Consider the following 12,492-nt stretch of genomic DNA (forward strand, 5'->3'; position numbering starts at 1 on the left):
ATAATTTGTTTACCCCATCCTCATATCTAATGTCTATTGATGACTATATGTTACTCCTTGTCCCATATTATTTGAACCCCCTCACATGATGTCGGACCGGAGTGTGGGGGCCGCTAAGGCGACGAAATCGCCTTTTTGCTGCAAGGAGATCCGAATCACTTTTCATAAATAGTAGTTTTCATATTCAACTAACATTTTATTACAAAATTAATATAAAAAAAATGAAACTCACATACTACTATATTTTTTTTCAAACTTTTATTTAAATACGAGTTATTTTTTAATCTTCATAATTCATAATTTGTTTCAGTTGTTATTAATGTATACGACTATATAAAATATTCCTATACTACTATATAAAATATTCCTTACGGACAAGATAAAACAATAAAAACATTTCACAGTATACCGCTGAATCATTCCACAACATAGTTTATTTCATAGCGATTAGCGAGTATAAGTAATTGTCTGTTACATATAAAATAAAATTAATGTAAGAAACCAAAAGTAATACAATAGACCATCATGAGGTCGAATCACAAGAGTCAAGAAATATTTCGACTTTTAATGTCTCAACATTGTCAATTCCTAGTGTCGTTAGCGAAAGAAAGTTTGGGGTGTAAAGAGAAATGTTGCAAGAATACATTGTATATCCTAGAAGACTGTTTGTAACAATAGTTTCTTCAGTGTTTTTGGAGAAGATATATTGTTCATTACTAAGATCCACTGCAAACAACAAGTCACCATTTGCCAGTACTTTGAGTGGGTAAACAAATCCACGCCCATGTGGTAGATTGTTGATAGTATATTCTTTAATCCAAGAATTCGTAACGCCATAGGTATTCATCCTCCACATAACAATATGGCAATTATCCGTAGTGGCGCACAAATATAAACTTTGTCGATTCTCAAAAATACGTAGCTGAGAAAATTGTAATATATCGGGAAGATCAAGAGAAAAACTGGTAAAAACCTCAGTTTCAATATCAAAGTAACACATCGAGAGATTTTCCCCTAAATCAAATGACAGCCAATGAAGATTTCCGTTAAAAAATGGAGCAACTTGTAGTCGATCTACAAGACTGTGTCGTATAGGACTGTCTAGTGTTGCTATGCTTCTCCACGACCCTCCTCTTGGATCTAGAGTGTATACATAAGTACCACACAAAATCTTGTATCGTCCACTTATTTTACTCACTCCAAATCCAAAAATGCTATGCTCAAGAATAGACGGAGGAGGAAGCACCGCATATTCACAAGTCATTGGATTGCATACGAAAATATTATTAGCGCATTCATCCCACAGCAAGAGTAAACCATTAACTGAATCAATTACAGAACATTCGATACATGGTTTAGTTGAACACCGACTGTTAGGACTAGGCAACAAGAATCGGAGAAGTGGCTTGTAGGTCTCATCGCAAACTATGTACTGATGGTCGGGAAGAGCGAAAGCCAGGCCTTGCGTATACAATGTCGCAAACTCAACTCCCTCTATAAGATGTCGCCATGATTTACAAACATACTTGCACCTCATAATGCTTCTAATCGTGAGTCTGCACATGATCTCTGTCACAATCTCTTGCGGTAGAGTTTCATACAAATCATCCTTCATTTTTCCCTAAATATATCAGAAAGATTAAAGAGGCTTAAGATAATCTAAACATAGATAGAACCAGAATTTTGAAAAATAACTAGTAAATGAAGAAAACCTTGGGCTTTGATGAAAGCTTGAAGCATCCATTTCCCATGTGAGGTCGTTTTGATTGTTCTATACTTCTACAATTTAAAACACACACACATAAATAAATATAGAGTTATTTTTCTATATGGATATGGGTAATAATCATCTACAATATGCCATAGATTTTTCACCATATTGCCTTCTGTCTCTTGAGATTTTGTGGAATATTTGTGACAAAATCCTTTACATAGCATACCAATTGTTCAAATATTCTTCCAATATTTCTCATATATTTTTAAAATTTTCTTCAAATATTTCAATGTCGATAATCTGCATGATTTGTTATGAAAAAGTTCGACAAATAAATACTGTTTCAGTAATATATACTTGTACAATCAAATTTTATGATATGATGTGGAAGTTGAAATAATAAAATAAATAAGGATCAAACTAAAGTATCAATGGATTTGCTATCCCTTTAAATGACTCAACATTGTCAATCCCCATGATGGAGAGTGAAAGAAGGCTTGGGGTGTAGAAAGCAATACTTGAATAATAAAAGCTATATACTCGTCGGAAAAATCCATATGTCGCAACAGTATTCGTTCTTTTGGAGTTCTTAAATAGTCTGTTAGTTAAATTCCAAATATCGGCATGCAATTGATCCGAAGTGTCGCATAAACATAGTCTATCCTCCAAAACACGTAGACAATATTTATGTATTTCTCTTTCACGGCAGGGTGCAAGTGGAAGAGAAAAACTGGTATAGAGCTCGGTTTCAAGATCAAAGCAACCTACCAAGAGATTGCCTTCTAAATCAGATACTAACCAGTGAAGATTTCCTCTCAAACATGGTGCACCACGCACGTGTGGCATGCTTGGTATTGCTACTGCGATGCTTCTCCACAACCCTCCACTTGCTAGAGTGTATACATAACAAAAACCATTTTCATCACCGTATAAAATCTTATATTGCCCGCGTCTTTTGCTCACTCCAAATCCAAATATGGACTTCTGGAAACACGAATTCGTAGGCAGACGAGGAAGCCTGGCATATTCACGGGTCAATGGATTGCATATGACAAGAATATTATCGCATGCATGCCGCACCAAAAGCAAACCATTAGCCGAATCAATTACAACATGCCCGTTACCACAACTATTTAAATGTCCAATGTGGGAAGTATGCAATTGGAATATCAAAATTGGCTTGAAGGCCCCATCGCTGACTAAGCACCATTTGTGTTCGTCGTGGAAAGCCAGCCATGGTTTCCGAGTATACGACGTCTCAAACTCAGCCCCTCCTATCAGATCGCGCCATGATTTACAAACACACTTGCACGACGCAATGCTTCCAAGCGGGAGTCTTCCGAGGATTGCTCTAGTAATATCTCCCGGTAGATTCGTCCACAAATCTTCCGGTAGAATCGTCGACAAACCTTCCTTTATTACTACCTAAATATATCAAATTGGAGACGAGTAGCGGATGAAGAAAAAACTATTCTTGTTATTTATAATTGATTAATCATAATATGGTTTGATCTGTACCACGTGTGTAAAGAGGCTTAAGATAATCTAAAGAGAAAATGAACAAAAACAACAAGTAAATGCAGATAACCTTAGGCTCTGGTAAAGGCTTGCCACAACAAATTCCCATTGCTTCTTTCTCCTTCTTCTAGTTTCGGCTCTGATAAAGACTTGCCACACACATATACATAGATTTATGATCATCTAATTGCCTTTTGTCAGTTGAGATTTTGTAGGACATCACAATTATTCAATTTTATCCTAATGCTTAATTTCTTAATTACTCCCTCCGTCCCCAATTAAGAATCACACTTTTCCATTTCGGTTCGTCCCCAATTAAGAGTCACACTTCATTTTTACCATAAATGGTAGTAGGTCCCACATTCCACTAACTCACTTCACTCACATTTTATTATAAAACCAATATAAAAAAGTGGGCCCCACATTCCACTAACTTTTTCAACCAACTTTTCTTTACATTTCTTAAAACTCGTGCCCGATCAAACTGTGACTGCTAATGGGGGACGGAGGGAGTAATACAAAACGGAACATCCTAAATTTCGTAACGTTGGTAATTCTAAGTTTGAAATTTTCCTTCAAATTAAATAAAGTATGGGCTTTTCTATATGGGCCTATGGAGAAAAGAATTAAAAAGGATGTCAACTGGCTCATAGGCCCAAATGGCCCATCTCACATAGTAACATTTATTTTGCTTTCTCCTTTTTTCTAGGAAAATGTGAGGTATATACCCTTTGTTGTTGTTATTAGAATTTAAGTATTGAACTTTCATCAGATTATATTAATGAATTTTAATACTTATTTGTAAAGTACTATTGATTTTATCCGTTTTTGCAAGCAAATTCTAGTATTGTTTAGTTTATTAAATTCTATCATTAGTTGTTGTAAGAAGATGAAAAAGTTGTGGTATTTGTGTTACTCAATTCATCCAACAATTCCAAATAATCTTATAATCGTGTAGCCAATATGATATGCAAACAAGTGTGTCCAAAACAAGTTTGCAGTTTGTTAAGTTCATTGGAGTGTATTTTAATTTTAGGGATTAATGTTAGGTAATGATTAAAAGATGTGAATATATGGGAGTGTATTTTAATTTTATGGTAGTTTCTTGATAGTTACCACATTGAAAACCAAATAAAAGAAAATTACACCTTAACGATAAATTGAAGGAAAAACACTAGTGTAGTGATTGTTGATTAAAAACAATATAAATGTCTATTAATACTAAAAGCAATAATGTCCTATTAATATGAAAAACAATAAAAAAAAATCAATGGAAGTACATGAACTATATAAGCTTGGGGCGAACCTTAAGCAAATTTAAGCTGGGAGTGTACATAACAAAGCTTAAACAATCATCATAATAATAGGGGGATGGTTGAAGAGGCCAATTTACCGTAACAACATCCGTGTTTTTGGAGTAGATAAATAATACGCCATCAAAAGGCATTGCGAACACCAAGTCACCATTTGCCAAAACATTGAGAGGGCAAAAGTGCAATAGAAATGGAAGATTGAAGGTATATTCCACTGACCAAGAATTCTCATCTCCATAGTTTTTCATCGACCAAATAATAGCACGCTCACGCTTTGCAACATGACATACACATAGCCGACCCCCCAAAACACATACCTTCTTATATTTACCATCATAATCACTAGGAAGAGAATAACTAGTAATGAGTTCGGTTTCAAGATCAAAGCAATAAACTAAAAGATTCTCCTCGAGATCAGTTGCCAACCAGTGAAGATTTCCGTTTAAAAATACAGCATTATCATTATGATAATTACTGAGGTGAGGGCTCCATGGTACCGCGGAGATTCTTCTCCACCCTCCTCTTCCTAGAGTACATACAAAATACGACATAGATTCATAACAACATAAAATCTTATACTGTCCTTTTAATTTACTCACTCCAAATCCAAAAAGGCATCTATGCTTATTTGCATACCTAGGCGGATGATGAAGCTTAATATATTCACGGGTAACTGGATTGATTATAAAAGGAATTTCATAGTATCTATCCCGCACCAAAAGCAAACCATTAGTCGAATCGATTATACTGCAAGAACTTCCATTGTGAGGAGCAGGCATGTCGAATCGGAAAAGTGGCTCGTGGGCCTCATCGCAGACCACGTACCCCATGTTTCGATTAGAGAAAACGAGTCCCGGTTTCGTAGTATACGACTCCATAAACTCATCCTCTTCTATCAGATCGCGCCATGATTTACAAACACGCTTGCACCTTGTAATGCTTCTAAGCGGGACTCTTCTTAGAATGTCTCTTGTCGTCTCTTGTGGGAGACTTGTGAACAAATCTTCCTTCATTTTGTGGAGAAATATTCAAATATTCAGTGTATTTAATATTTAAAGAGGGTTAAGATAACATAAACATAAAATCAACTGAAAAATAAAAAATAAATGAAGAAAACCTTAGGTTCTGATAATGGGTTCCACTGGCTAAGACGCTCAGTCAGATCGGCACTCATCTTGCTTCAGATCGGCCGCCGCCTCTCCGCAACCGAAATTTGGTGGCGCCGCCTCGGGAGATATGACTTCAATCTAGGGTATAATATTTAGGGAACTGAATTAATTATCTCTAATTAGCGATGAATATATATGTAGTGTTTTTGTGATTTGGCCGATTTATTTTTGGTAATGTTTATATTAAAAGAATATATATATAGGTTTGTGTTAAAATGACAACCCCTCTTAAAATGACAACGTAACAACGCTTATACAGCAATATTATAAACGCTACACAACAATATTACAAACACTACACAGCAATCTATAGATAGTTGTATAGTGGTCGGATATTGCTGTTCAAGAAAAATTGATGTACAAAGACCAGCAATATGCTGCCCGTCTTTTTCCAGATTTTTTTTTTGCCACGTGGCAGCTTATTATTCGTCTACGTGTACAAATGATTGGCTAGAATTGGTGGTATGGTGTTATTTTAAGGGGTGGTGGCACCCTAATATGCCCCTATACATCTCATTTATTTGAAGGAGCATTGAATATATCTTATAAATACATTAAAAATTGTACTTATAAGTTAATATAAACTAACATTACCAATCTCTTAAACAAATTCATTTAATATAGTAAAAAGATTATAAGTATGTACTATAAAGAATAGTGAGGGTAAATCATATTACGGATTTGGCATTAAACTAAATATTTCAAAAAATATTTCTTAATTTGCACGACATATTAAGTAGAGAGCGAATAAATGGAGAACGAGAATAAAGTAGAGAGAGTGATGTTTCTATTTTAAAAATGTATAAATTTCTTGATGTGTTGCTTTGATCTTGAAACTGAGCTTTTTACTAGTTCTTCTCTTCCTCTTCTTTTGAGATTTTATACTAAAAATATATGCAAAGATTCCACTTCGTTTTCTCATCTTTGCATGTGAACTAATCAATTAAAATCATTCTTAAAATTCGTAGCGTAGTTAATTAGGACATGTACATATCCCTTAGTTTAGGCGACAACCTTTGCCTGTATCACATGGAATATGATCTTGTATATATAGCGATATCAAACAAAAAAAAATACAAAAAAAAAATATATATTTTAATAATCAAGTATATTAATGAAACAAAAATAAAATAATAGCACGAGAAATTACTTTCCACATCGGCGGGCTGAGCTTATTGGATTGGAGAAAGCCTACCAAAACCGAAAGGAGAAAATATAATATTTTAAGTATTAGTAGTAAAATACACTACTATTATATCTTTTCCATAATGAATAATAATCTATTGTTCAGAATCTAGAAATATACATAACTTAAGATCTCGGTAGTTGAAACCCTAGAATTTTAAGCTAGAGAAAGATAGTCATAATTCATGTCTTATAAGTTTCAAATATTCATACGCATAGACTCTTTTTATAAGTATACCTCGGAGTTGATGTTGTTATAACTCAGCTAAAAGTCTTAAAACCGAATAAACCAGCACGTTAATGGATCAATGGACCTAGCTAGATGGGGTCGGGTGGGATTGACCGACCCCACTGCCGGTTCATGAATATTGTTTCAAAAATTCCATTAATTGGCTCATGAACTTACGGCTAGCAGCTCCGCTTTTGCCTCAACCCTTCTCGTTCCGATGAGCGAAAATATACTAAAGATGGTAACATAAGACATACGTAGAAATCAACCACATACATATCTCTATAGCAAAATTTTGAACATTTATGATCAGAGATAATAAAATTAAAAAGAGCTAAAAACGTCCTATAGAAAATGATCTTGGAAATCACTACAGCCCAGGACAATTCATATCGAGAGGCCAAACATTAAAAATTCCATATCAATAATTCAGTTAAAATATGAAACAACAAATCCTAATTAATTAGGAGGAAACAGTTAAACAATTTGTATACCATAAGTCATCAATCAGTAAATCTTATTAATAATCATATACGGATACGATACAACCATACCACACATTGCACAGCTCATCAACCAACAAATCCTATTTAAAAATCATACCAAGAAGCATGATATACATGATCCATCAACCGACCAATAATTGATCAAGTTATTCAATAATACAAAATCCAAATCAACATAAAATCATGAATTAATAAGACAGAGTCCTCTACAATCAACAACATATACCAATAAAAAATACTTAGTAAACTTTAATTAGTACTTTTTGTAATTTAACAATTATATATTTAGCCCAAAAAGAGCATTTATTTATGTGTGATTATTTATGAAGCCCTTTGTCATTTTTCGATTTGTGATTGTTCAAAAAGTATTAAATTGAGTACCTAACAGAAACAAAAATCGATTCTACTTATATAGCCTACATAGTGACATACTTATTAGATGTATTGCAACGGAGTAATAAGTTCTAAAAATTAAGACCTTTCAAACCTAGGAAAGTCGTCATCAAAAGTAAAATCATACACACACACAAAAATCAAACCCCCAACAATAAATTGGATAGGGACTCTTTCTTAATTACAACAAATAACATTATATGGCTAATTAACTAATTAGTGTTTTTGTAATATAATATGTACCACTAACACAACGTTGATTAATTAAATGGAATAAAAAGTTGTCTAAAGTCCATATGTGAATGGGGAACGAAAGAAATTACTATTTTCTTGACATAGTTAGGAATTAATGGTCTAACAAGAGACCTTACACGACTATGCAAGTCATCAAAATTAAACCATACTTTGAAAACCTAGAAGACGCACACAAAAAAAAAATACAAAAAAATACAAAAAACGCATACAAAAAGTTCAAACCCCTACAATAATTAAGACAGCTACGTACAATTAACAACATAAGACTAATAAAAACCAGTAAACTTTAGCATCTTGTTTTGTAATTTACAATTAGTATATATTAACCACAAAATAAACATTGTTCAAATGTGACTACAATAATCAACCTCGGCGTGCTACATCAGTTTACTATACACTCCTCTTACACATCCACTCTCTCTATAAATTACAACTCCAACACTCTCCAAATTCATCCACATCAAAAATAGAGAGAGATTCAGAGAGAAACAATGGCAGCAGTAGCACAAAATTCATCATTTGTGAAAGCTTTAGCAGAAAACACCACTCTCAAATCCATTCCTTCTCAATTCACTTTCGCCACTGATTCCAAAGCCTCCCAATCCGATTCACTCCCCATCATAGACTTCTCTATCCTCACCTCCCCCGATCCCGACCAGCGCTGCACAGTCCTTGCAGACCTCGACAACGCTTGTCGGGAATGGGGCTTCTTCATCGTAAGCAAAATAAAAAATAAAATAAAATCCTTTTACATAGTATTGATTGATTAAGATTGAGTTTAACATATTTATTTCGTTGTTAATTAATTAATGCAGTTGGTGAACCATGGGATTCCGGAGAAGCTTCTCAAAGCTATCATCACGTCGAGTTTGGAGTTTTTCGAGCTGCCTGAGGAGGAGAAGCGGCGGTATGAGGCCAAGAGCGCTTCGGACCCAATTAAGTCCGGCAGCGGCAGCCTCATCAACACGGCCAACCAAAGGGTTCATCTTTGGAGGGATTTTGTCAAATCGTATGTTCACCCCGAGTTTAACTGCCCTACTGAGCCTCAGACTCTAAGGTAAATAAATAATACTCCCTCCGTATTTGAAAAATAGAAATATTTGAAATGACACGGATTTTAATGCATAATTGTTAAAGTAAGAAGAGAATGAAAAAAAATGAATAAAGTAAGAAAGATGAAGAGAAAAAATAGTAAAAGTAGTGTTGGTGGATTGTGGGGTCCACGTCCAAAAATAAAAAAATTCTAAAGTTTCTATTTTTAAGAGAAGACCCAGGGTGAAAATAATTTTTATTTTTAAAATACGAATCCGTCCATAAATAATCTGCCTCATTGGATTGTGTGTTTTTAAATTTTTAATATAAAAGCTGCTGATGTGTAAATAAATTATGTTGATCCTACTACTAGGGTTTACCAGGTAATTTTAACTGGATCGTGAGTTTTTAATAACATTTTTTCCTCCATTTTCAGGGAGACTTTGCAGGAATTCTCAGGGAAGACCCGACCCGTGTTCAGGAAACTGATGCACGCGATCGGAGAAAACCTAGGGCTCGAACAAGGGTTCGTGGACGAAGCTTTGAATCTCGACTCGTGCTTCCAATTGTACGCGGCCAACTACTACCCTCCCTGTCCGGAGCCGGATCAGGCCATCGGTATTCCCGCGCATACCGATCACGGGCTTCTCACGTTCCTCATACACAACGGAGTGGCCGGGCTTCAGATCCAACACAACGGAGAGTGGTTCGACACCTTCTCCCCGCAAAACGCAATCCTCGTTAACAACGCCGATCATCTCGAGGTATGTCCGGTCCGGTCCGGTTCGATTTGAGATTTTTAAAAAAGTAAAATTTATAGAAAATTAGATTTAAAATTGTTTTAATTTTGTAATAGATACTGAGCAACGGGAGGTACAAGAGCGTGAGGCACAGAGCCGTGGTGAATACCGAGGCGACGAGGATTTCGGTGGTGATAGCGAACGGGTCGGCGCCGGAGGCCGTGGTTGCTCCGGCGCCGGCGCTGGTGGAAAAAGACGGGCGTCCATTTTATCGGCCCATGAAATTCATTGAGTATGTAGAAACAATGCTTAGCAATCGACTTTTGGGCAAAAGCAACTTGGATTGCATCAAGATTCAAGATGAATGAATTATTTAGCACTCCATGTTTAAATATTACACAACTTTGTTTAGGTTGTCGGAATAAGTTTGATTCCTTGTATGAATCGCATTGTGTACTTTCAATTATTACAGTATTATATAAAAATATAGTAATTTATTATGACCATGGTTGTGAAAACGACCGGCCGCATAAGGGAAATTAAAAAAATTGCAATTTGTAGTATTTTAGATTCTAAATTTAACAAAAAATTGTAGTATTTTAGATTCTAAATTTAACAAAAAATTTAGATTCTAAATTTAACAAAAAATCGCATAAGGGAGTACTATTAAAGATGATTTTTATTGCAAAATAACGTATACTTTGGATTCTAATCGATATGTGAAGCCTCTATATGGTCCACAGTGAATTATTTTATTATCGTTTTCTTAATTTTCTTAATAAAAGAAGAGAAATTAAAGGGCTCATAGCTGTTTAATTGGTAAAAGTGTAAAACAGTCGAGCTAGAAAATGCAAATTGAATTTAGGATAAAATAATTATTGTATTTGATACTCCATATTCCAAGTCCAATTCCAGCACAATAACCTAACCCAACTATTTATTAAAAGTGAACCTAACCCAATTATGTTTGTCATCTCTAAGACCCTAATTATACGTGTCAAGAATCAAGATAAAAGAGGGTGGTTTCATTATTATAATGATATAAGTATAAAATTTAGATTTAGATCTAGTATATTACTATTAATTAATTTTAGCTTTTTTCAATTCAAAGCTTTGCAGAAAATGCATTTCCTTTTTCAATGAATTTAGCACCTATAATTCCTTTGGCGGGCCGTTTAATCGGATCAATTATTTTCAATCAATGTAAAATTTGTGTACAGATCTGCACTGACTGCACATATGGAGTATATATTAATCAATGTGAAACCGTAGGTTGAAAAATTATTTATTTATTTATTCTTCTTTTGATCATTAATTTTATGTGCTTGTTTATAATTTCAGTTTTTTAACGAAAAATCAAATTCTCCCTGGTTCTCTATCCATACAGTATATATACATTTGAATTTGTTACAACATAATTTATGTGAGCACCATGCATCTCATTTAGTTCACCTTAGTATTAGTTTTTCCGTTTTATCCATTTAGTTTAACTCTAGTATTTTAAAAATAAAGTTCAATCTGTCAATTTTATCTATAACTTTAAAAATTAAATTAAACAAAATTGAGCTTTGATTTTTTTTTTTATAAAGTCAAAATGTCAATAATCATTTACAAGTTATTATAATTAAATCAAATAGATAAATTTTTAAAAAAATGCCAATGTGATTATAAGAAAGGTACTCTCACAGATAATAGTCTCAAAGATAGTACTCCCTTCGTCCCACAAAAGATGTCACACTTGTGGGATGACACGAGATTTTAGTAAGTTTTGTTTTGTGTGTTAAATGGAGAGAGAAAATATAATTTTTATATAAATGTGAGAGAGAACTTTTTCCAAAAATGAAAATGTGACATCTTTTGTATGACAAACTAAAAATGAAAGTGTGACATCTTTTATGAGACGGAGAGAGTAGTAATACTTTTCAGTCACTAATGACTATATATTTATATCCCTTTACATTTTAGATAAATCAAAACAATTAATATTCCACCCAATGGATCCATCAGGTGTAATCTGTATCACAACTAGTGTATTTTTTAAAATTTAATCTTTATTCTTTACCGATAAAACAAATATTTCGTCAATTTATAGTTGAAAGAATGATTTTACATTGTTACCTCGTTTCTCATATCTTAGCACGTGAATGGACTTTAAAATTTGTTAAAATAATAAACATATTTAGCTCTTAATCAAAGCGACTACGGTCTACGTACGCGTATCGCCGTCACATGGCGTATCTTTGATAAACAATAAATTAAAACATAAAAGTTAGAACTAATTTCTAATTTAATAATTATATGAATAATGAATAGAATCTCCCTTCCGTCTGCAAACAAATTTTTTCAGATGTATTGCCACGTGGCAAAAATTAGTTAAGAGACCTTCTCACAATTATGCAGTGAAAGTAAAACCAGACTTTGAAATTAAATCTCCCTAC

At 33.9% G+C, this 12,492-nt stretch overlaps 1 protein-coding gene across 1 annotated transcript; it reads left to right on the forward strand.

Annotated features, from left to right (window-relative positions):
• The first annotated feature begins 8,726 nt into the window (after nucleotides 1-8,726).
• LOC125193098 (2-oxoglutarate-dependent dioxygenase 19-like) lies at nucleotides 8,727-10,557 on the forward strand. The gene is made up of 4 exons (XM_048090832.2): nucleotides 8,727-8,998; nucleotides 9,098-9,339; nucleotides 9,751-10,078; nucleotides 10,171-10,557. The coding sequence occupies exons 1-4, from the start codon at nucleotides 8,774-8,776 to the stop codon at nucleotides 10,420-10,422; spliced, it is 1,047 nt and encodes a 348-aa protein (XP_047946789.2). The 5' UTR covers nucleotides 8,727-8,773; the 3' UTR covers nucleotides 10,423-10,557.
• Nucleotides 10,558-12,492: the final 1,935 nt, after the last annotated feature.

The sequence above is a fragment of the Salvia hispanica genome, chromosome 4, assembly GCF_029641045.1.
Source record: "Salvia hispanica isolate PSC_SH4W2 chromosome 4, Shi_PSC_v1, whole genome shotgun sequence".
NCBI lineage: Eukaryota > Viridiplantae > Streptophyta > Magnoliopsida > Lamiales > Lamiaceae > Salvia > Salvia hispanica.

Excerpts from the sequence above, each read along its gene's own strand:
- LOC125193098 (XM_048090832.2), top strand. The coding sequence starts at position 8,774 with ATGGCAGCAGTAGCACAAAATTCATCATTTGTGAAAGCTTTAGCAGAA. Across the intron at positions 9,340-9,750 it reads ACTGAGCCTCAGACTCTAAG|GGAGACTTTGCAGGAATTCT; the intron begins GTAAATAAATAA and ends CTCCATTTTCAG. Across the intron at positions 10,079-10,170 it reads ACAACGCCGATCATCTCGAG|ATACTGAGCAACGGGAGGTA; the intron begins GTATGTCCGGTC and ends ATTTTGTAATAG.